The sequence below is a fragment of the Rhodofomes roseus genome (assembly GCF_022264815.1).
Source record: "Rhodofomes roseus strain CIRM-BRFM 1785 chromosome Unknown C8Q71scaffold_40, whole genome shotgun sequence".
Lineage (NCBI taxonomy): Eukaryota > Fungi > Basidiomycota > Agaricomycetes > Polyporales > Fomitopsidaceae > Rhodofomes > Rhodofomes roseus.
The window spans coordinates 163659-186053 of NW_025952996.1; the positions used below are offsets into that span (position 1 = coordinate 163659).

General features: G+C 54.6%; 8 protein-coding genes across 8 annotated transcripts; 5 read left to right on the forward strand and 3 right to left on the reverse strand.

Annotated features, from left to right (window-relative positions):
* Positions 1-369: 369 nt before the first annotated feature.
* On the forward strand, positions 370-1582 carry C8Q71DRAFT_791022 (uncharacterized protein; the record flags this gene model as incomplete). Its single annotated transcript, XM_047925330.1, has 7 exons — positions 370-705; positions 761-857; positions 914-976; positions 1027-1132; positions 1221-1359; positions 1410-1433; positions 1472-1582. Coding segments are annotated over 6 exons (762 nt in total), but the record flags the coding sequence as incomplete, so codon positions are not given.
* A 1285-nt stretch (positions 1583-2867) lies between these two features.
* C8Q71DRAFT_718429 (vesicular transporter) lies at positions 2868-3622 on the reverse strand (the record flags this gene model as incomplete). The annotated part of the gene is made up of 3 exons (XM_047921230.1): positions 2868-2999; positions 3062-3243; positions 3310-3622. 3 exons carry the CDS (start codon positions 3620-3622, stop codon positions 2868-2870), a joined length of 627 nt encoding a protein of 208 aa, XP_047772796.1.
* A 1583-nt stretch (positions 3623-5205) lies between these two features.
* On the reverse strand, positions 5206-8605 carry C8Q71DRAFT_863387 (uncharacterized protein; the record flags this gene model as incomplete). Its single annotated transcript, XM_047928165.1, has 8 exons — positions 5206-5258; positions 5308-5845; positions 5914-5965; positions 6023-6203; positions 6252-6458; positions 6507-7413; positions 7465-8064; positions 8114-8605. The coding sequence occupies 8 exons, from the start codon at positions 8603-8605 to the stop codon at positions 5206-5208; spliced, it is 3030 nt and encodes a 1009-aa protein (XP_047772797.1).
* A 1604-nt stretch (positions 8606-10209) lies between these two features.
* C8Q71DRAFT_718459 (uncharacterized protein) lies at positions 10210-12255 on the forward strand (the record flags this gene model as incomplete). Its single annotated transcript, XM_047921234.1, has 1 exon — positions 10210-12255. One exon carries the CDS (start codon positions 10210-10212, stop codon positions 12253-12255), a length of 2046 nt encoding a protein of 681 aa, XP_047772798.1.
* A 2401-nt stretch (positions 12256-14656) lies between these two features.
* C8Q71DRAFT_891026 (uncharacterized protein) lies at positions 14657-15328 on the forward strand (the record flags this gene model as incomplete). Its single annotated transcript, XM_047928663.1, has 2 exons — positions 14657-15080; positions 15167-15328. The coding sequence occupies 2 exons, from the start codon at positions 14657-14659 to the stop codon at positions 15205-15207; spliced, it is 465 nt and encodes a 154-aa protein (XP_047772799.1). The 3' UTR covers positions 15208-15328.
* C8Q71DRAFT_791029 (uncharacterized protein) lies at positions 15145-16095 on the reverse strand (the record flags this gene model as incomplete). The annotated part of the gene is made up of 2 exons (XM_047925331.1): positions 15676-16095; positions 15145-15470 (listed from the first exon to the last, which is right to left on the reverse strand). Coding segments are annotated over exons 1-2 (341 nt in total), but the record flags the coding sequence as incomplete, so codon positions are not given.
* Positions 16096-16351: 256 nt separating this feature from the next.
* C8Q71DRAFT_718426 (uncharacterized protein) lies at positions 16352-17924 on the forward strand (the record flags this gene model as incomplete). The annotated part of the gene is made up of 4 exons (XM_047921229.1): positions 16352-16489; positions 17216-17456; positions 17518-17703; positions 17761-17924. The coding sequence occupies 4 exons, from the start codon at positions 16352-16354 to the stop codon at positions 17922-17924; spliced, it is 729 nt and encodes a 242-aa protein (XP_047772801.1).
* Positions 17925-18068: 144 nt separating this feature from the next.
* Positions 18069-18786, forward strand: C8Q71DRAFT_718407 (uncharacterized protein; the record flags this gene model as incomplete). The annotated part of the gene is made up of 2 exons (XM_047921226.1): positions 18069-18314; positions 18442-18786. The coding sequence occupies 2 exons, from the start codon at positions 18069-18071 to the stop codon at positions 18784-18786; spliced, it is 591 nt and encodes a 196-aa protein (XP_047772802.1).
* Positions 18787-22395: the final 3609 nt, after the last annotated feature.

A 22395-nucleotide genomic window follows, 5' to 3' on the forward strand; every position in this document is an offset into this window, starting at 1 on the left:
CGCAAGAGTTTCGCGCGAAGGGTCTTGGCCGCAGCGGCTGCATCGGTTGTATGGTCAGACGTGTGGATATCGGCATGGTGTCAAAGAGCAGAGCAGTAGATCTTATTGTGAGGATCTGAGGAAGACAGTGTGGCCACGCCACAGGGATGGTAGTGGTACAGGTCGTATTTGTATGCACGAGGTCAGAGGCTGTATGCGCGTCGCGCGACGCGACGTGATGGACACAGTCACGGGCCCGTGCGACTGCCTTATGTAACCTGAATAAACGATCGATATTGGGCGGAAAGCCCAGTGTAATGCACACCCTGTCAAACAACCCTCGCCATTGCAGTCGATGTGAACGATCGACTGCGCCCGCCCCCGTCTCAGGAGCCTTGGCCGTCCCATCTGCTGCAGCACCCGCCGCGCCCGCACCCTCAGCAGAGCCGGAGACGCTGTACATCCAAAACCTCAACGAGAAGATCAAGATACCCGGTGAGCCCGTCTTTACCAATGGCTCAAAGCGACGTTGTGCTGACTGTATGCGCCGCAGTGCTCAAGGCGTCCCTCCGGAGTCTGTTCAAGGCGTATGGAGAGGCCCTTGACGTCGTCGCACATAGCAATCTGCGCATGCGCGGGCAGGCGTTCGTGTCGTTCGAGTCCGCGAAGATCGCGAAGAAGGCGTTGAAGGAGGTGCGAGGGTTCCCGTTGTACTCAAAACCGATGGTGTGTGCCTTTTCCTTTTACCATGCCCCAGGCGTTCGTGCTTACCCATAGGCAGCAAATATCCTTTGCGAGGACACGGTCGGATGCGGTGGTGAAGAAGATAGATGCTGCGCACTATGAGGAGCACAAAATGCGGAGATTGGAACACAAGAGTGCGTGCAACTCCCTTGCTCGTATAGTGGATGCATGCTGAAGCTACTGGCTGCAGAGGCTATTCGTTACACCAACCCCTTGAAGCGGAAGTACAAGGCATGCAAGCAGGCCATGGAGAGTGCGTATATGCGCATCATCCGTCGCTATTTTTTGTCTGACGTCTTGCAGTGGACGGAACGGGAGCCGTCCCCGTATCCAAGCGGCTAAACGTCCAGATGCCCGATGAGTACCTCCCACCAAACAAGATCTCTTCCTGCAGAACGTGCCCGAGAGCGTCACCAAGGACCAACTCATGGCCCTCTTCTCACAGTGCATCTCCATGCTCTCGTACTTGACGACGACTTCTGACGTGCTCGAGGCAGATATCCGAACCTGCACGAAGTGCGTCTCATCCGAACAAAGAAGGACATCGCGTTCGTGGAGTACATGGACGAGAGCAGTGCGACGATGCCGAAGGACGCGCTACACAATTACAAGCTCGATGGCGAGAACAAAATCAAGGTGCGTCGCTGCTCGTCCCATGCTACCGCGTGTCTAACGATGTCTTGCAGATCACGTTCGCGAGGAAGTGAACAGCCGTATGGACCTTCCTCATGCTCCCCTCATCCTACTTCATACGCGGTCATCTTGTTGCCAACCATACGCTGCTATGCGTCGTATCGTACGTGTATTATAGTGTTATAGCTGTTTTACATGCCGCAGTCCTCTTCCCATCGAACACGCTAGCGGCGCATAGCTGGCTCTCCGCGCGATGCAGCCGGAGACTATCGCTAATGTACAGCTGATCACCGCTGAGCAGTATGCTAGGGGGCTGTTTCAGAATACATCAATAGGTGGGCGTCCTCAAGGCCACGAAAACCACGCACCTATCGCAGAAGCTACCCGGGCCGCCCTCGACGACCTGTTTTTCCTCGTCTTCTCCGAGGCCAGCTTATGGAACCCCGGCAGCAGCTCGTCATTGTAGACGCCGACCCTGGTCGTGTATGGGCGCGACGCGTGCGGGATTTGCGGCGGGCTGTAGAGGTCGCCCATCTCGTGCTCGTCCTCGACGGTATCGATCTCGACGATGAGCTCGCCGTCGTGCGCGCCGTGCGTCCAGCGGATGCGGCTGAGCTCCGCGGTGCTGAGCAGCGTGATGGAGTCCATCGAGAGCGCCGCGGCGAGCGAGCGGATGCTGAACATCAGCCGCGAGACGGAGACGCAGGAGACGGTGAGCATGACGCTGTGTGGACGGTTCGTCAGACTGGACGGCGCGAGTGGACAGATCACTTACTTGGAGAACACGGCGGGAATAATGACCTAAGGGGACTCAGCTTTAGCTGACAAGGCCTCTTCGCAGGGAGCGGGATACGTACCGCGGGATCATTTGGCCGTAAAGACCCAATGGTCGTAAACGCTGAGGCGGCTGCACACCGTCAGTCACGTAACTAGTAAGTAAGGGGGTGCCTCGACATACCGAATACAGCGACGTGGAAGATACCCCCGCTGTTGGTTGGACTCTGGTCAGAGGGCGGCCCATCAATACATATGCAACCTACTCACTCTCTGACAACGCGAATCATCAGTGGCGAAGTAGAACTTCGTTGTTGAAGTATTGGCCATGACGTTGCCGCAAAGAGAATCGTGTGTAAATCAGGTTGGGCAGGTATACTCGCCAGATCTTCCCCACAGGCGGCGCCGTACAGTGGTGGTTGACGACGCCTGGTATGTTGTACACTATGGGTATGATGCTTGGGTAGAGAAAGCCTATCTCTGCAGCTGTAGCCATGATGACCGTGAGGTACACGCAGACGACTAGCAGACGTGCGATGGGCCTCTCCCCGAACATGTACCATATACGCAACACAATGATGCCTGTGAATGGGCAGTCATATCAATTACAGTGTGAGGCGGTTCGCGGAGGTCCTGACCTTGAATGACGCTGAGAGCAACATATTCCATGACGAACATGGCGCGTATGGCGCCTTCGCAGCTGGTTGGGTCGATTGGTAAGGATCGCCCTCTTACTACTACAGCACAAGAGTCAGCAACGCTATTAAGCACCCGGGCACGGTGTTCTCCGTCGACAAACACAGTATCTCTGTGAATGCCGCCCTCAGCAGGTCGAGGTCCACATCTAAGTGATCCGCACGCGATGTCATCTACACCTCCGTCAGTACACCGGCCGCGTAAGTGGCGGAAGGACAAGAGCCCAAAGACGTACTGCGGCAACAGTGTCGCTCGCGGCAATGAGCTCGTGGTGGTGGTTGTACACGAGGCTCTGGTGCGCGCTGTCGAGCTGGCGGATCTCGGAGAGGAGGTCGTTCTCGCGCTTGAGCAGCGTGGGCAGCGAGCTCGTCATGATCAACTGCTCGTACAACGCCTTCACGTCAAAGGCCGACAAATCTGCAACAAGTATCTGTCAGTCGCTTGCGTACGACACCGCGTCGACCGTGCAAACGAGTCACCCACCGAGGTCCATCGGGTCCGCAGCCCTCCCTGCTCCGCCCATCGGCGGCGGCGGACGCGGTGGACCCACACCCAAGCCGTAATGCATCCTCAATAGATCCCTCAGACAAACAGCACCCGCAAAAGCCCCGCCTAACGGTGTGTAGCAGAATATTCCCGAGAGGACCTCATCCACGCTGAAGTAGATGATAGCCTCCCGGGAGCAAACGGACTTGACACGATGGGCACCGAGGCCATCCCAGACCGGGGGCGGCCGCCAGGTGCTGCGGTACTCAGCAAGGCAGAGCGACTTCCAGTCGTCAAGCTCGCCGCCCATGAGCATGGCAGCCTTCAGCCAGACGGACGACAGGTACGCGTTGATCTTGTCGACGCTGACGCCGTGAATGTCGTCGACCTCGAGGACTGTGCCACCCATGAGGGAGTAGTCGATTGTGAGGCGGTAGCGGTCGTCGTCGAAGTCCGGGAGGGAGCAGAAGACGTGGTTGCCGGCCTGGTGCAGGAAGACGAGGTACTCGTTGAGGTAGTGAACGAACGCGTCCCGCCCGATGATCACCGCGGGGATGTGCTTGAGCGTGGAGGAGGGGCATGGGAGCGAGTGATGAGGGAGAGGTAGAGGACGACACTACCTCCTACTTGATATTCACCTCAACAAGAGTCGATATACAAAAGTAGTAGCATTTCCGTAGAATTCCCGTTCGCTTTCCGTCATTCCGAGCTTACGCGGCCTCCTGCTATGCGTAAATCAGCAACGGCAGAGCAACACGTAGTGAAAACTTACAAAGACATAGATGCCGGCACCGCACCCCTGCCATTTGCCTCCCACCCAGCGCGAAGTCGCCGTCCAACACGCGCACGAGTTTGCTCGCGATCAGCGCGTTCAATGCATTGATGGGGAGCGATTCCCCTCTGTCGCGAGTCCAGACGTGGCATGGCGTGGGCGTCCAGCCGTATTGAGGGCCGGGGCGCAGCGGCAGGTAGAAGGCGGTGGAAGCGGTGTGATCTTCGTCAGGGTGCGGTGGACCGTGAATGCCGTAATCTACAATGGTCCAAGACGAGCGAACCATCTTCGTACAAGTCCTTTTGATCGAGGACAGAGGAGGATGAAGTCGTCATACCCTGCTGTTCGCCTGCGCCGTTAAAAAAGGCGCAAGAATCACCATGCCATCTAAGACATCCGTGACTAGGCAAGGCCTTCGCTTGCGCGCCGGATCCTTGCCGCCAGAGTCGATCGCGAACCGTTTGTCGAGGGGACAGTACTGGACTATGAAGGGTCGAGAGCGAAGAAGGCGATTCATGACGCGGGTGGGAGGGATTGAGATGGACGCGAGAGAGTTTGACGGCGGAGTGGTTGCGGCACAGAAGTGTTGGGTGCGAGAGAGAAAGGGGCGAGTGCAGGTGAGGTGGTCGCGAGACAAAGCGGCGGGTGAAGGGATAGAGGTGGGTGCGAGCGAAAGCGGCGGCGGCGGCGGCGGCACAGAAGTGGTTGGACGCGCGAGAGAAAGCGGCTGCTACGCAGGATCGGGTCATACAATACTGTGGTTACATCATGCGACAGGTATGGCAACGATGCTTTCACTCGCTTTGTCCGCCACATCTGCTACGCTCGCCTCGAGTGGGGCCGAAAGGTTGGCCGGTAGCTCGATGTGTTCCGTGGCCGGGAATCTAGCTCGTGCGTCATGCAATAGGCGCGAATACATCGCTGCCTGTCTGATAGAACATCTCAAGGTGAGTTGCTGCAATTGACACGCTAGGTTGTGTTGCTTACCTCGCTGCATACGCTGCCGCCCCTCGGTTCACGAGATTGTTGGACGGTACGTTCGCGCGCTGTGCCCATTCCTCCGTTGAGTGTTTGAAGAAGCGTTGCACCCGTCGCATCTCCTCCTTGACGATCTCGACTTCCTATCGCCATCTCGCCACGCGCGCACTGGCCCGGAACCAGTCTACTCGTTGCGCTGCCAAGGTAGTGAGATTCATTATCTACGCTACTGGGTGTACACGTACCTTTCAACGCCCACTTTTGGAGCCCCGACCCATGAAACGTCTTGTCACGCCAGATCCACGACACCTTTTCACGCCTCCTACCGACAGTTTCCTCGTCAATCGCGGGTGGTATGCAGTCGTCCTCTAGCAGTGGCTGCAGCGAACAAGGCGATCCTATGTGTGTTAGTCCAACGGCCTTCAGACGTGTGAACTCGTATTCACGACGCAGAATGCCGATCTTCGCCCTCTCAGTTGATCTCAGCTTCGCATGTCTTGTGCGTGCTTGCTGACCGAAGGTACCCGCATTGTCATTCCTATAAAACGCCTCGAAGTGAAGCTTCTGGCGCACTTTCTTGAGTAGGTCGTGTGCATGAGCCTTGCGCAGGCGTCGCTCAGCGGACACGAACTTTGCAAAGCGTGGATGCTTCTGAACAACCATAGGGTATGCCGAAGGTACCAAGATTGTTGCCTCTTCCGGTTCGGCCGCCACACTGGACGGCCACTCGATGTCCTCCCGTTCGTCTTCGAGGGCCAGGAGTTCGGAGCCCATAACCCTTTGCTGCCACAGCAGCCATGCTTTAGCTTATTCTCCATTTGGCCACGCTCCTTCTCGATTTGATTGAAAACAGCTGACGACGGCTCCTTCGCGTGCTCTTGCACTTTTGCTTTCAAGCCCTCTCTAGAGAGATGTACCGCGAGCTCAGTGATTGAATAGCATATAAAGAAAGCAACTCACTGTTGCCGCTCTAGATCGAATGCAGCCATCAGGAGGTCGCCCAACCCGCGCCTATCTGGAGTGGCGCCCGAGACGTCCTCCAGAGCACTCGCTTTCCGTTTCGTGCCTTGGCCTGTGTTGCCTTTGCGCTTAGCGGGATCGTCCTGCTTGAGCTGAGCAAGAACGTCATGTGTTGTCGGTGCTAGGAAACATCAGTATTCAGGCATGTGGATGTGTCCAGTCTACGCACCTTCGTCAGCGGCTGGCTGATAGGGATTCTCCGTGTGACCCTCGACATTGCCTCGATTCATCTGCGCTATATACGCAGCCTCGGCTTGTTTCCACTGCGCAAGGGGTCGATTGCTCAACAGCAGTGTTGCCTCGAGACTGTCTAGCTCTGTGCTTTTGTCCGCGTAGCATGACTCGGCGTCCTTCAGTTTCGCCTGTAGATGGCGCCCTGAAAGGAATGTCAGCACGGTGTTCGGCCGAGATGAACACAACGCACCTATCTTGAAGGTCTTTTGCACGTTGAAGTCCGAGTTGTGCGCGTCGATGACGTCTTGCCGATGACCTGGACCCATCTCGCGAACCGACCGCCCGATTGCATTCAAGGCGGCCCAACGCCGCTCGAGTGACTTGCCATCAGTATTCCCAACGCCAGGCATGTAGTAAAAAGAGCAGAAGTATCGACATAGACCGGTGTGTGCCGAAAGGTGCCACTTGGGGACGCAGCGTAGAATGATCGGCCACGCTTCTCTAAGCAACGAAACTCCAGGGAGAGTCGGCAAGACGGCGGCGATCTTCCGAAGCCTCTCCCACCAGTGGATTCCGTATTTGCAGTTGACGTCGTAGGAGCTGATGAAGAGGCGGAGGGGCAAGAACCATTGAATTCCGGAGAGTGTGGCGTAGTCCACGTTGGCGTAGCGTTCCCCAATGTGCAAGTCAACGGTACCGCAGGGTATTACGAACCCGTGGCGTGTGCAGGAGAGGCCAACTTGACCGGACTTTATCTTGCCTTTGTAACGACCTGCAAGCGCACTGAAGTTGCTGCAGGTGGTCGTCTCGTCCTGTACATCCTCGTAGACGTCCATCTTGTACTCTCGGTACTTGTTGCTGTCGACGTAGTATGCTGCACCGTCCATCAGTGGGAAGTCGTGCGCGTCCATTTTCTTGTCGTGCTGGCTGAGACTGAAGTTGCCGTCCTTAGCGAAATGGAGCGCATCCTTGTACCATTCCTCTTTAGGACGCTCCTTCCATGTTGGGTCCATGTTGATGTGCGGGTGCGGGCAGGCTGGACAGCGCAGCGCCAAGGAGCCCGGGTCGAGTTTGCGCTTGGCGTCGGTCGCAAAGCGTTTCAGGGTTTGTAGATAGTTGAACTGCCTGTGAGCTGTCATGAACTCGCGGTAGCGGTCCTAGACAATGACTATGAGAATGGGTGCTCGTGCAGCCAAGATCGTACTCACTTTGACGTCTTCGAAGAAGGCGTTCGACGTCAATCTCCGCAGCGTACCATAGAAATCGTGCGCGGAGGTCTTTGCTTGGTATGTGAGTTGGGTAAAGAAGCCGAGGACGTGGATAGTGAGTGCGGTTTGTGGCCTGGAGAACGATGCGGGCCACAAACCTGCCTGGCACAACTGGACGGGACGTTCGGGGGGACGTTCGGCGGTTCGGCGGCATTCGCAGTATTGGACAGTGACAGTCTGTATGCCCGTAGTGTGGACGACCGTGAGGTTGCTGGTCCGCGCTGATGATGAGGACGGACACGAGCGTCCGTGGTGGTCCACAGAGAAGACAAGCCCTAAGTCACTGAGTTGCTTGCGCTTGAGATAGGTCCCATTCCAATGCTGTACACGGTGGAGGGGACTGAAGGCATGCTGTTGGACCATACACGACTGGCAGAGCATCGGTCCATTGAAGCAATCCGTGCAGCGAAACGGCGCAGCGGGGCTCATGCACTTGTAGCAGGGTTTGCCCAGGTGGGCGTCCGTCTCGCGGGAGCGAAAGACGTTGAGGAACTTCTGGGCCCACTTCTCGAGGAAGGTGAGCATGATCGAATGTGGGGTCTGAGCGACAAGTCAGCCTGGCTCTGGGATAGTTACATTGTTTGCTCACAGTGTTCGACTTCGTGGTATGCTCTCGTGTCTCTCCCTGCGCGACGCCACTCGACACAACAGGTGGCTCATCAACTAGATCTCCGAGGGTGTCTAGGAGAGATGGAAGACGGCTAGTCGACGGGATAGTCGCGTCCGTAGGTCGCTTCTCCACACGTCGACCTGGAGACCAGTACTGGACGGTCTCTTTTCCATGTTCGTCAACCAAGATGGTGGCCGGGCCGTCGGGTATGACCTCGCAGCCCGTGTCTACGTAGACATATGCATTGGTCTTCTTGCGCTTCCCCTTAGCCACTGCGGAGGACGTTTGAGGGTGTAGAGTGGGGAGGAACGCGAGGTTGGCGGAGATGAACGTAGGGAGACAGACGAAGGTGGGGTGTGGCGCGCTATAGGTCCAAGATCGGGTGGCTAGAGGATGTGGTCCTGCCGCAAGGACAAAGCGAACACGCGACGCCCTTGGCAGTGCGAGGACAAAGCGATCGTTCGACGGCATAGATGGCTTGGCATTTGACTATTGTACAAGGACACACTGTAGTAGAACGTCGCTCAGGTGTGGATACGCGGGGCGCTGTAGTCCGGGGACGGTAGGAACTCGATCATACAGAGTGCGAGCAGAGATACTGAGGTAACATAGCATCGCGGGACGAGGCATAGATCGCAGGTCGAGGCGTACAGGGCGGGACAAGGCGTACAGTACAGGGCGGGATCGACATGTACAGTACGGAATAAGGCGTACAGTGCTGTACAAGGCGCACAGCTTGACAGAGCACATAGTATTGCTGCACCAATGACCTATGTGTGCCATACAGACAGACGCGTGAGGACGAAGAGCTCGCGCGATGAGTAGCGACGCACCTGAGAGACACAACCTCGTTGGACCGGTGGGCGAGAGATAACCATGAAGGCGAGTGAGATGTCGTTGTACCGCGTCGACTCGTAGTTGTATCCTGGAGAGGGCGGTTCACCGGGGACATTCGAGGACGGCGTCACCGAGGTTCGAGTTTGCGCACATTTTGCTCTTGATTGTTGAGAGATATCGAGGGTATCGGCCATGCGAGCGTCGAGAGGGGGATCTCCATGATGGCCGGTAGGGTTCGCTCTACTGCTCATCGCGAGCAGGAGCTTACCCGCTCAGACATCGACGCATGGTCGAAACCAACGCGGACGCCTGAGTTACCGACCGGAGCATATAGGGGAGCGGGCCGCAGTGTCGACGTAGAGGTCGAAGTCGCCGAGATGTGAACGCGAGAAGACAGAGTGAAGAGGGTGATGAGTGCGGGGCGGGCGTTGAAGGGACTTGTGTTCGTGGCGGGACTTGGGCAGGACGGAGCAGCCACTCGCAAACCTAACCCAAGTGGCGTTGACGGTACCGTAGATGCCTCCGCGTCTCGTGTATCCTCCCAGGCGGCACTCTTCACCCTATCGCTCTGCTTATTCTGGTCACTCAACGGACGCACAGAGGCAGATTCTGCGACTCAGGACGATTCTGATCATCCTGCGCGAATCTGGCTTGGCGCAGTGTAACTGCTGCCTTGCACCTCCTCTGGTCGTCTCCGGTCCTCAAGTTGCGCAAGGCCTCAATTCCGACCAGCTTGGCCAAGCAAGTCCCACTGCGGAGCCAACGCTTCTCTGGAGATCTGCATCTCTCAACATCACACACGCGTATGTCTGTACCATCCCTTTCGGTCAACTCTTTAACTGAGTGGAGGCGTTCGCGTGGGCTGCCCGTCAATAGTTCCAAGACTCCTAGTTTGATTTCTTGTGCTCGAAGAACGTTCTCAAGAGCAGTCACACTGTACAGAAAGGTAGGTATGCGAGACCTCATTGCGTTGTTCTTTGCTAAACATGTATCCAGCCAGCCTCGTCTCGAGCCCGCAAACACAGCTCTCGTACTCTCCCGTTCTTCAGGTACGTAGCGCAGCTCTAGCGTACAACTCTGCCTAACTGGAATAGCAGATGGCCGACGCGAATTTGCATCTCCCGGTCCAAATCTCCACCTTTGTGCTCTCCGAGACCCCGCCGTTGCGTGAGTCGTATTGATACCTATCGACGTCCGATGTCTCACCTACAGACACACGTCTAGAATGGCGATTCCCGATGTCACCCTTTGATGCTCGGTGCGCTGCCGATGCGCAGGACGGTCGCAATGTCTTCACGACCCCGACAGAAAATCATATTCCAGAGTTTCCGCGCATCCACGGGCAGGAGATTGTCACGTACGAGGATGGGCTATGGGGACCGCAGGAGTACACGCGATGGCCCCAAATGTACAATGAAGCTTGTATACATCACGCATGTATCCCGCGATACGGCTCGGATGACTCTCCAGGTATTCAAGTTTATGAAGGATTCGGTTTCCAGCCATGGGAAGAGTCACCCACGCATCCGGTGACGGGTTTTGGGTTCTTGAAAAAGATGATTCTGGACGAGCTGTCTACCACAGCAACCCGCGTCATACGCAGATTTGAGCAGGCCTTGTACGACGCCAGGGCCCGTGAGGTGTCTACCACCCATCGGTCCAGTGCCCAGGAGCGTCTCGGGAAAACACTTTGCGTACTCCTCAGGAATGCCCTCGATCGTCTCAGGCTACTGCCGACAACACAGGCACATGCGCTCGTCACCGGTAGAATGGCCCATCGACTCATTCTCGAGTTGTCGGGTTTAACGGTGTATTACAACGTCGTGGCGCCGCGTATGGCCAATGTGAGCCCGCTCGGCCATATGGTCCTCAAAGTACTCGGGGCTTTCGTCCGCAACGCATCCACAGCCCAGCTGTTCCACCGTATAGGGCTCCCATACTGGTACATTCAGCCGTGGTCGCCGGCTCTCATCATTCAGAAGGTCGTCCAAACTCGGCCGTGGTCGCGAGAACTCAGCGCGACGCCCGCTTCGCCTCGTATTCCAAAGTCATGGTATGATCCAGATGGCACTCATCAGGACCCCGGCCGGTGGACACATCCCACAGTGGTCTTCGTATGCAACCTAGTTTGCTCGTCGTCTTTGCCTGAACTACGGAGCGTCATCCGGTCCGAGGGCGCTGAACGCGAGGCCAAACGGTTCAAGGGCGACGACGCTTCGCGACCCCTATTGTCTAGCACCGCCAAGCCCGATTCGACGCAACGCAATGCCAAGAAAAGGGGCACGCGGTCGCGAGGGGCACGCGCAGGGGCCAAAGCCAGAGACCCACATCCTTCAACGACCTTTGATCCTGCACCATCGGATCTCGTCGAAGTATCGCCGAACTGGCATGCTGCTTTGAGCCGAGTGTCACCGCTTCCTTCCCCGCCCCCTGTTGCGTCTGTTTACTTCTTGCCGCCACCATTCCTCATCCTCAATGCATCTACGCATCGGGCCCGCTACATACACAATTACACACGCATACGCCTCTTCTGCAAACAGCGCCTCGTGGACGGCGCAATCAATGGGTCCCCGCTGCGTATTGTCGACTGGCGCCACGCCCTGTACGGAGACTATCGTCTGGATGTGCACGACGACGTTCATGCAACCTCAGCTTCAGGGAGTACCTCCGCGCAAGTACAGGGAGACCGCACACGGAGTGTCCAATATGATCGTGCCCAGGCTGTACGAGAGCTGTTCGCCAAGTGCGGAGGTCTCGCGTCATATGACGAGACAGGTGTCTGGAAGTATCGCGGGCTGCAGGTCAACGTTGATATGGCCAAAGCGGATGACCACCTCCGGGCCTTGGTCGTCTGGGAGCTGTTTGAGATGAATTGGCGATGCGAGCTTCGCGCCCTCGATGATCGTTTGGTTGGCCAGCGTGAGGACGCCTTTCGCCGGTGGGAGCGCGATCAAGTCATTGCAAACGTATGGCGCACGGGGGAGGTTGAGTCTGCGCACTCCGCCCTCGACGCGTCTTCGCCTACCTTCGTGTGGACGCCAGCCGGAAAACACGATTGGAAGAACAGACGCGCCAACTTGCGCCACTTCTTGCACATCGTCAGCGCATGGCCCAAGGCCCCAGAATTCCTCCGTACCAATACTTCAACTATCCTCGACTGCGAGGACGAGTGGCTCTTCAACCAGGTCGAGTCTTGTGCTATCCATTTCTACGTCGACAGCTTCGTCGGGCAGTTCCACCGCCTTCCGTCCCCTCCTGTACAACTTCGCTCCCGCGCTACGTAGTAGAAACGATCGTGTTTGTATAGAGCTCTAACAATGTAACTGGTTCCTGCCCCACGCTTATGAAGTCCGCCTCGTGTTCGCTTTGACTGGGTATCCGGTCGGGTGGCGCACAATACCGTTGAAGGCTAAGTGGCGAACGCTAGTTCTCTCAGCCGAATTCGCTGACGCCTCATTCGTTTCAGGTCTGTGGCCATGGTGTGGCCCGCGTTGCATAAAAGCACGCTGCACGCGCCGCTCGTTCTCCCCTACTTCTGCGCGTCACACCTATCTCCCACTCTGTCTCTCCTGGTCGATCCTTATGAGCTATCTCGACCGGTTCCGTCTATGTCGAAAATGTGTCGTGGACTCGGTGACGAAGGTTGATCAGCGGGGATGGTTGATCAAGACTATGGACAGAGCATAGGGGGCGCCCGCTCCAGGGGACAGCTTCAACGAGATCGTCAAGAAAGTTGCTAAGGATTTCGAGAAGGAATTCTCGCCCGACGTCGTTGGGCTCGTGAAGAAGGGTGGCAAGACGAGATTGGAAACCCCGGCTGAACATCAGAAGCGAATCCAACACCGAGAGATTGTAAGTCTGGTCTACTGCGCATGGATGTTCTGTGTCGCTAACGTCAGCACCATAGAGCATCGCTAAGTATCTCAATAACAACAAGCCACACTTCGACGAGCTCAAGCAGACCACGCCCCGGCTACTTGAGGTGCCAGCACCACCTGCAGAGGAAGAGTCGCAGGAACGCGGGAAGAGCGCTAGGGACTTCTTTGTGAAAGCTCACACTGAGATCAGAGATGAGGCAATCAAGGCCGTCCGCAAAGAAGGCGGATCGAGCAGCGAGTGGCAGGCTGCAGCCAATAATGCCTACACGCTGACGATAACCCGTTTGCAACAGGAGGACCCAGAGGCGTGGAGCGTCCACCTGGAGCTGGCAGAGTGATACATACACCCTTGTCATTAGAGTACAGCCGTGATACATGCACGCCTGTCGTACAGTACAGGCCTATCGAGAACGTCTGAACGACTGGGACATGCGTCCCCGGGACGTGTCGCGGGACGGCCTGCGGGACGCACTGGGCAAGCGTGTCACAGAGAGTGCATCAGGAAAATACCCCCCTGAGAATTCCCGGGCAATGGTCGATATTCTCGGGAATACTCAGAAGGTCAGTAATCGCCTGTCATTCCGAGACTCATAGCAAGAATTCTCAGCACAGTGTACACCTTGTGAGAACGAGTCAGTAATTATTAAGTAATTCTGTCCTGATACTAGTGCAAGTGTGGACGAGTGATATATCGCCGAAAGCGTGGAATGGCACATCCGAGTCACAGCGTCATTCACTACCATGAGTCGATACATGGGTAGTATGTATTGGGCCCCACCATGCAAAGTTCGAAAGGTATGTAAGACATCAATTGCGATGATAAGTTACTGTACATCGCGTGCACCTCTTGTCTGCCTATCTAACAATAGCCTACATGCTCAACTCCACCACCGAGCCCATCACTAGCACGGAGTGCGCAGTCCGTGGGCGCGTCCGAATCCACGATTCAAATTTCAAGCTTTCCTGTCACTGTCAGTCACGCCGGGCCCCAGTGTGGGGCTGACGTACAGGAGTGGACGGGGGTCCTGGCCCCGTTCGTGCCCGCGGCTGTGCACGGTGCATCCCCGTGAGATGCGGGACACATTCCGCTCAAGAATTCGCGTGAGGTTGGCGAGGATCAGCACGTCGGGGTAGTCCGTAAGAACGACGAGGGAAGGCGGGAGAGCGAGGGTGGACGCGAGGAGCGATGGCAGCGCACACCCTGCGCCCAACTCAACCACCGTCCGTCCAGTACGTGACTGAGGGGAGTGCGGGAGGGAGCGTACATACTGGTCTTCGCTTCCAGCGGGATGAGCCCGGCACGCCCGATGCGCCCTGCGAGGAGAGCTCCTGGAGCGTCCCAGATATCCATTATGTATTTATGTAACGGTGTCTACGAACAAACATACCTTGGGAGCACCTGTGAGGACCAGCAGACCGTAGTGGATCACCCCGTCATCTTGCAGGTCGACGGTCGTTGTACAGCCACGCGGAGGCGTCACCTCTATTCATCCGAGTCCATTTTGGCCGGGTGGGTTATCCGTCGGATGAAAGTCGTGGGCGGAGGGGCGACGTTGAGGCGCAAAAGAAATCGTCGACACTACCAGTGGCAGTACGGCGGCAGCGGCGGTGGGTGTGTGCTGGCAGGCGATGGCGGGCATGTGCTGATGGGCGACGGCACCGGCGGGTGCTGGCGTCGGTGGCGGCGGCGAGGTTGGTGGGAGGACGGCAGCGGTGAGGGAAACCTGGGAGTTGCAGTAAGTAGTGGTTGACCGAAGCAGTACTAAGCCGGGGACTTGAGTTGCGTGCCAGCGGGTTGCCGTGTCACATGACTCTTTGCCAGGGATCCGGCGACTGGGCGCCCGGCGCCACGTCATGCCTTGAACCTTCCCACTCACATTCCGCCCTTACTGCGCGACCCTCCTCCTCGCTACTCACCCGCGGCGGACCCAAACGCGCTCAAGTAAATGAACGCGCGCTCGCCGTACCGAGCACCCCAAGTTCGCCATGCGCCGCGCTCGCGCTCGCGCAGCTCCTCACAGACAACGAGGCCGCGAAGACGCGCGTCTTCTGGGAGGTCAAGAACGTCGCAACGGAGAGGTTCATCGACGTGTACGACGAGGCGGACATGCCCGCGGAGAAGCTCGATGACAAGGCGCGTGAGCACATGAGTGACGCGAGCGAGGCGTGGGCGCGCGTGCGCGATGTGCTCGCGCAGCTCAACCAGGAGATCATTGTCCCGTACACTCTCGGTAAGCACGTCATTCTCTCACCCTCCCCTCGTCTACATGGAGGACATGAGCACTCAATGACATTTCTCCTTCCGCGTGATTGATAGGCGACCAGCTCTCTCTCGCAGACCTGCACCTCGCCGCATGACTCGCGTGGCTCATCACCCTCGCAGGCGGGACGCTCGCCGACGATGGCACGGTAGCGATCGGGAAGCTTCAGGCGCACGTCGGCGAGCCTGGCGGCGGGCGGGTTTACGCTCGTGAAGGATTTCTCCATCGTGGAGGGGTGGCGGCGCGCTGGCCTGACCGTGCCGGACCCCGAGTCATGCGAACGCCAGAACAGGTTGGCGGCGTTCTGGGATGCGGTGAGGGAGAGGCTTGAAGAAATGTATCCTTCGGGCACACGGTGTGTCAGCGCACAGCCGCCCCTACCGAGGCATGCACTGATGAGATATCCTCGTTTGCAAGCTCGGTCATAAACACGCCTCTGCCGTCCGCACCAGGCTCATTGTCGGGGACCTTGCCGTCTTCATGAGGTACGTCAGTCTCAAGTCCCAGCTGTGTCTCGTGAAGCCTCATAGTAGTATCGCAGCCATCAAGGTCGGTGGTCATGCTGACACTGAGGTCGGCGAGAAGAAGGACAACACTAGACAGATGGGCGTGGCTGGACGGGTGGGGCGTGCGGATGCGGTGTTCGCGAGGGTCATGGCTGGAAGATACTACGCAGAATGTAGATACCTGATACTGTAGCTACTGTAATAGATGGTTGTCAATATCATTTATCTTACCAATTATCGTGTGCATATGAATCCGTGCTGTGAATATGGTCAGGAGAGCTGAATAGTACCTGCATTGTATGCAGAAACACCAAGTAATGTCCAGCTACTGCCTGAGAAACCTCGTAATTCTGACTCGACGAGGCTGGACATGGCTATTTCTGTGGTTTATCAGAAACGAGGTAAAACTCAATATTACCGCGAAAGCTTGATGATTCTTCAGTGTTTACGGTAATTCCCAGGTGGGTTATTTCCTGATGTGACAGGGCCGTTGTGGACAAAGCGTGTGGCAACGCTTTGCCGTCTCCACTGTGTAGTACTATAAGTATGACGAGTGGCACGGTGATCGGTCGACCCGCTTTGTGTCCACTGTTCGCCCCTCGTAGCCCATAGTTACCATGAATAAAGGTTGGCCAAAGGCTTGTGTGTGGCCCTGACATACCCACTTCTGCTCTCACCGCAGTTTCTCGCACTCAAACACTACTATTCGTGCCACTCGTCGACTCCGCTCCTACTATGCTGCTCTCGCATGTGCATCAGGCCATCACCGCGGCACCAGAGATCGCTACTACACTCGATTTTGAGGTTATCATCAAGTTTGCGGACCTCGTCTGTTGGATGAAGGACGAGATTAGTTCGGTCCAGCCGCCCCATGTTCGAACGCCTCCCGAGGCTCTGTGAGAACAAGCAATAAATGGTACGTCGAGCGCGAGTGTCCCGGGCGTGGGCGATGCCCGAAGGGCAATCGCGTGAGGTAGATACACGAAAATCAACGGTTTATATACCCCTCCCCCCTATCCATTTCGGTCAGGTACTATCGCGGCCGAGCTTGCGAGCTCGCCACGATCGCGTGCTCCAACAGGCTCTTCCTATCCACGTTCATAATTTTCGAGAACGTCTGAACGACTGGGACATACGTCCCGGGGACGCTCTGCGGGACGTCCCGCGGGACGCTGTCACACTGACTGACTTGAGTAACAGGGGCTACTATTTCAGGAAGTCCTCCAATAACTTATGTACTCCCCGTTTCTGTGTACAACGATCGTTGTGTATTGAGTAATTACACCATCTAATCTAGCCTCACGGTTTCAAAACAATGGGTGTCGTTCAAGGTAAAACTATATACAAGAGCCTATGAGTAGTGCCTGTGGTATGCTTACATAATCATCTCCGTCACGTAGCGCGCTGCGCGCCACTATGCCTGGCCTCCGTGACGCCTTCGTAAATCTCAGTCAGTAAGTGACTAAGTCAGTCGATATGTATATCTAGACACCTAGCTGACCGGTGAATTGTCTTTCTGGCCCTCAATAATGTCAATGTCAAAGCTGGTCAAAATGGGAGGTAAAGCGATGATGGTGGCCGGCCACTCACGGTGCTGAGACTGACTGTGACGTCTCGCGTCTCGCGTCCCTCGTCCCCGGGACGAATGTCCCCGTGGTTCCGACTTTCTGTAATTTTCTCATGAGTGCACTCGGTATCACGGACGAATTGACCAAGATCTTATGGGCCTCGCTCAAGGATGTGGCATGGAATCTCCAACTCGGCCACGAGAGTGCGGTTAAGCGCCGTGTTCAGGCCCTGGTCGAACTCTTTCTCCAGCACGGCTATCCACATAATATAAGTGAGTAATTGGTCCGTGTGCTGTGGGCCGCGACTGATCAACTGTTGCCCGATACCGCCAGTGCTGTATCACTTCCGGCCACCTACCCGCACATGTCTTGATCCCCAATGCGCGCATTCAGCGCGGGGCACCGATCACACCCAACTACAGGCGCATGAACTCGGCGAGCCATCCAGCTTCAATGCCACGGCTTTCACGAGGGCATTGGGGCCCATTCCGGCTCGCTCTACATCATTCTACTGCCGCCGTGGGTGAGCCATATGCCGTGTACTATATTGGTCTGACTCTTGGTGTGACTTCGCAGGCTGCCATACTCGCTATTATCCGAATTACTACGTCCATGCTCAAGCTACGACCCGGACCTACTATCATAAACAAACACCGAAGTTCCTCCAGATTGCGGAGCACTTCTTCGTCGAGGACGAAGTCTGTGAGATGTTTGCCAGCCTCATGTGCGTCTCATGGTAAGTCAGTTGACTGTCCTGCCGCATATCGGCATTCATGTATACGTACAGGACATCAGCAACAAATTGCGCACACTTCTACAATTTGAGTCTACGAAAGGCTGATCTTACGGGTCAACTTCCTGCCCAATGGGGGCCAACACTCAATATGACGGTTGAGTATGTCTGGGATGCTTTCTTCTTGTACTCAATTCTGCAAGACCATGAGGAACGAGGTACTTTCCTCGAACTGGAACATGATGTAACCCGCCAATCAGACCGCCTTCGTCCTGCCTTGGATGCACGGAATCGACTGATGGCTGGACCAGGACAAGAGCAGTGGAGCCATGCTTGCGATCTCTGTTGCTCACTGTCAGAAAATGACGAGGGGCGTGTATGTACGTTGCAGCCATCCGTCATTGTATTGTTACGCTGACATAACATGACTAGGTGCGATTAGGTCGGTCGTCACCGACGGCGTGACTGTTGGCCATCCTTGCTGTGCTGTGCATGACTGTACTGAACCTCTCATTCCGCGTAAGGGTGTTCGTTACTGTTGGTCACACGCAGCAAAGGAGACCAAGTGTGTCATTTTATCGTGCGATTCTCCAGCCGAGTCAGGTTTCCAGACCTGTGGGACGACTGCTCATCGCGCTCTCGAGGACTTCAAGCGGCTAGAGAATTGTGCAATGTTCCGACTCAAACAACGCTTGGATCGTCTGCGTACATCGCACGCTGCCACGTCACGGAGCTCCGGACCAGCCACTCTGGAGGGGTTCGAACTTGATGCTTTTCTAGCCTCGGAGAGCATGGAACTCACAGCGGACGATGATAACGATGACGAGCTCATCGACATCGAATGTGAAGAGAAGTCTCCACATTCATGAGCGGACCATACCCATTCCTAACGGTACACCCGGGCTGCATATTCCCCATTGTCAACGGAAACCCGACGCCGGCCGGAGAAATGTGTCCGGAGGTTGCAAACCCACCGGCCGGCACCTGAGGTGCCCATTGTTAGCAGACTGGCCGGTCTTGTTTTGAACGGACCGGCCGATGGCAGGGAAAATCAACAAGTGTTACTGAACAATGGTCCGGAATTTAATCTATGGTTGTAAATGGACCGGCCGGAGAGTGGCAACCACATTTATAACACTCCAGCAGGATTTCATCCCTGTGTTTGGAAATAGTCCGGCCGGAATGCATCCCTATGGTTTCAAATGGTCCGGCCGAAGGTCATATACCTTTGTTTATGATGTACCGGCCGAAGGTAATATATCTAAATTAATAACACACCGGCCAGAGGTGATATACCTACATTGAGAAAGAACCGGCCGGTCATAATGTACCCATGCACAAAACAAACCGGCCGGCCATGACATAGTTTCACTACACATTGACCGGCCAGGCATAGCATGCCTATATTAGAAATGAACCGGCCGGTCATATGGAGCCTGAATATCAATTGCTCCCACCATCCTGGAAACATATTCATTGATGCACTGAGTTTTCTGGACCATAAATGCACTGGACCCAGGTTTTTTGGGCTTTGAATACATTTTTAGCATCCCCATAGATGCTCCCAATTTTCCAGGCACATGCAAACCATTCCAGAGCTTTAGAATCATCAAAATTGAGCTTTCTGGGCTGAAAATAGACCAAAACCAGCCTTTCTGGGCTGGAAATGCATCAGAACACATTTATTGAGCCTCCCAATCCACATTTACAACAGCTCTGAGCCTTATACACCAAGTCCGAGTATTTTACACAATTGCCGAGATTCCACAAAGTCCCGGCGCCGAGGATGCACCAAGTCCCGGCGCCGGGGGTGCACCAAGTTGCGGCGCCGCAAGTGCTCCAAGTTGCGGCGCCGCAGGTGCACCAAGCCTCGGCGCCGCACCGTCTCGTTAAGCGCCGAGAAACATCGCTCGGCGCCGAGGGGTGCACTTGCTTCGGCGCCGAGACTTGGTGCACCTGCGGCGCCGCAACTTGGTGCACCTGCGGCGCCGCAACTTGGTACTACCTCGGCGCCGAGTTGTGCTAAACCTGAGGAATAATGGTGTTTCTAACAATGATCACAAAAAGATTACTGATGTTTGTTACACCAATGACCTTTTGTAGCTCATCTTATAGGGAATGTTAGGTTCATTAGGAAATCTCCTAATGACACTACAAAGATTTGTATGTGGTTACTTATAAAAAGTGATGTTTGTGTCTCATTGTGTAGGGAATGGTCTGTTGATAAGTAAATCTTCTATTGACACTTCAAGGATTTCCAATGGTCAGGCCGGTACAGCTGCTTTTCTTGTCTGGCTGGTAAGTAAACTTACTGATGACACTACAGTATGTTGTATTCAATTTGTACATTTGTAGCTCATCTTATAGGAAATATTAGGTTCATTAGTAAATCTTCTAATGACATCACAAGGGTTTGTATGTGGTTACTTATAAAAAGTGAGGTTTATATCTCATTGTGTAGGGAATAGTCTATTGATAAGTAAATCTTCTATTGACACTTCAAGGATTTTCAATGCTTAGGCCAGTACAGCAGCTTTTCTTGTTCAGCCAGTAAGTAAGCTTATTGATAGCACTACACATATTTGTATCTCATCTTGTGGGGAACATTAGGTTGATAAGCAACTATTATGATGAGACTACAAGGATGTGTACATCTCATGTTGTTGTTATTGTACAGTAGACAGAACACTACATTACAAATGTGTAGTACTATGACAACTTCTGGCTGATCTAGCGCCCACACTAAAGTTGGTAGCACTTACAGCTTGGAAGATTAAGCTATGAGATTTGGCATATGTGCTGCTGGCTGTATGAACATACATTATAGCCACTAACCTAATGTGGGCAAAGAAGTATACTGCCATGGTGAGGAGAGTAAGAAGGGAGCAGGGACATGCACAATTAGTGATATGTCTCTGAAGTGATAAGTTGTTGCCTTTATGTACAACTTTTGTGCCAACATGTGTCCAGATGAACAAGTACATTCATCAAGTCATGTATGGATGGGTTGCTGATACATGTTTCATTTATCCTCATACATTCTGCTATGATCATGATGGCCACACCCTACATATATATCTGTATGTAGAAACCAATCCCAGATGAATATGAGACATTCTATAGAATTAACACATGTGGTCCTAGGTACATTGCTCTGCTACAGCCTACATTTGGAACTCACTGACTTTTCTGTAAATGCTAGACAGTTCAACCTTGATGCAGGGTTGTAACTATGATGTATTCTTTTGTGATAATCAACCTCTTGTTCCTACAGTGTTCCTTTGTCTTAATTTCATTATGTACTAATTAAATACAACACACTGTAGTGTCATTAGTGAGTTTACTTACCAGCCGGAACAGGAAAAGCAGCTGTACCGGCCTAACCGTTGAAAATCCTTGAAGTGTCAATAGAAGATTTACTTATCAACAGACCATTCCCTACACAATGAGACACAAACATCACTTTTTATAAGTAACCATATACAAACCTTTGTAGTGTCATTAGGAGATTTCCTAATGAACCTAACATTCCCTATAAGATGAGCTACAAAAGGTCATTGGTGTAACAAACATCAGTAATCTTTTTGTGATCATTGTTAGAAACTCCATTATTCCTCAGGTTTAGCACAACTCGGCGCCGAGGATGCACCAAGTCGCGGCGCCGCAGGTGCACCAAGTTGCGGCGCCGCAGGTGCACCAAGTCCCGGCGCCGAGCGATGTTTCTCGGCGCTTAACGAGACGGTGCGGCGCCGAGGCTTGGTGCGGCGCCGCAACTTGGTGCACCTGCGGCGCCGGGACTTGGTGCACCCCCGGCGCCGGGACTTGGTGCACCCCCGGCGCCGGGACTTGGTGCATCCTCGGCGCCGGGACTTTGTGGAATCTCGGCGATTGTGCAGAATGCTCAGACCTGTTGTAAATATGATTTAGGGAGCTAAACACATGTGCAAGAATAGCCTTTGAAGCAATTCCAGCCTGAAAAACCTGGATCTGGTCTGTTTCCAGGCTAGAAAGCTCATTTATGGTGCTTTTGAAGCATGGGCATGGTTTGTATGTACCTAATAAAATTGGGAGCATGTAAGGGAATGTTTGTCAATGTATTCCAAGCCCAAAAAACCTAGGTCCAGTGTGTTTATGGTCCATAAACCTCAGTGCATCTTTGAATATGCGTTCTGGCATGTTTGGCACAATTATCATTCAGATTCCATATGATCGGCCGGTTCGTTTCTAATGTAGGTTTGTTATGACCGTCCGGCCCATGTGTAGTGTAAGTATGTCATGCCTGGCCGGTCTGTTTTTGGTGTAGGTAGACTATGACCGGCCGGTCCTTTTGCAATGCAGGTATATGACCTCCGGCCGGTATGTTATAAATGTAGGTACATGAACTCCGGCCGGTGCATTATAAGTCAAGGTATATGAGCTCTGGGTGGTGCATTGATAATGTGAATGTATGAGCTCCGGCCGGTGCATCCATGATGTGG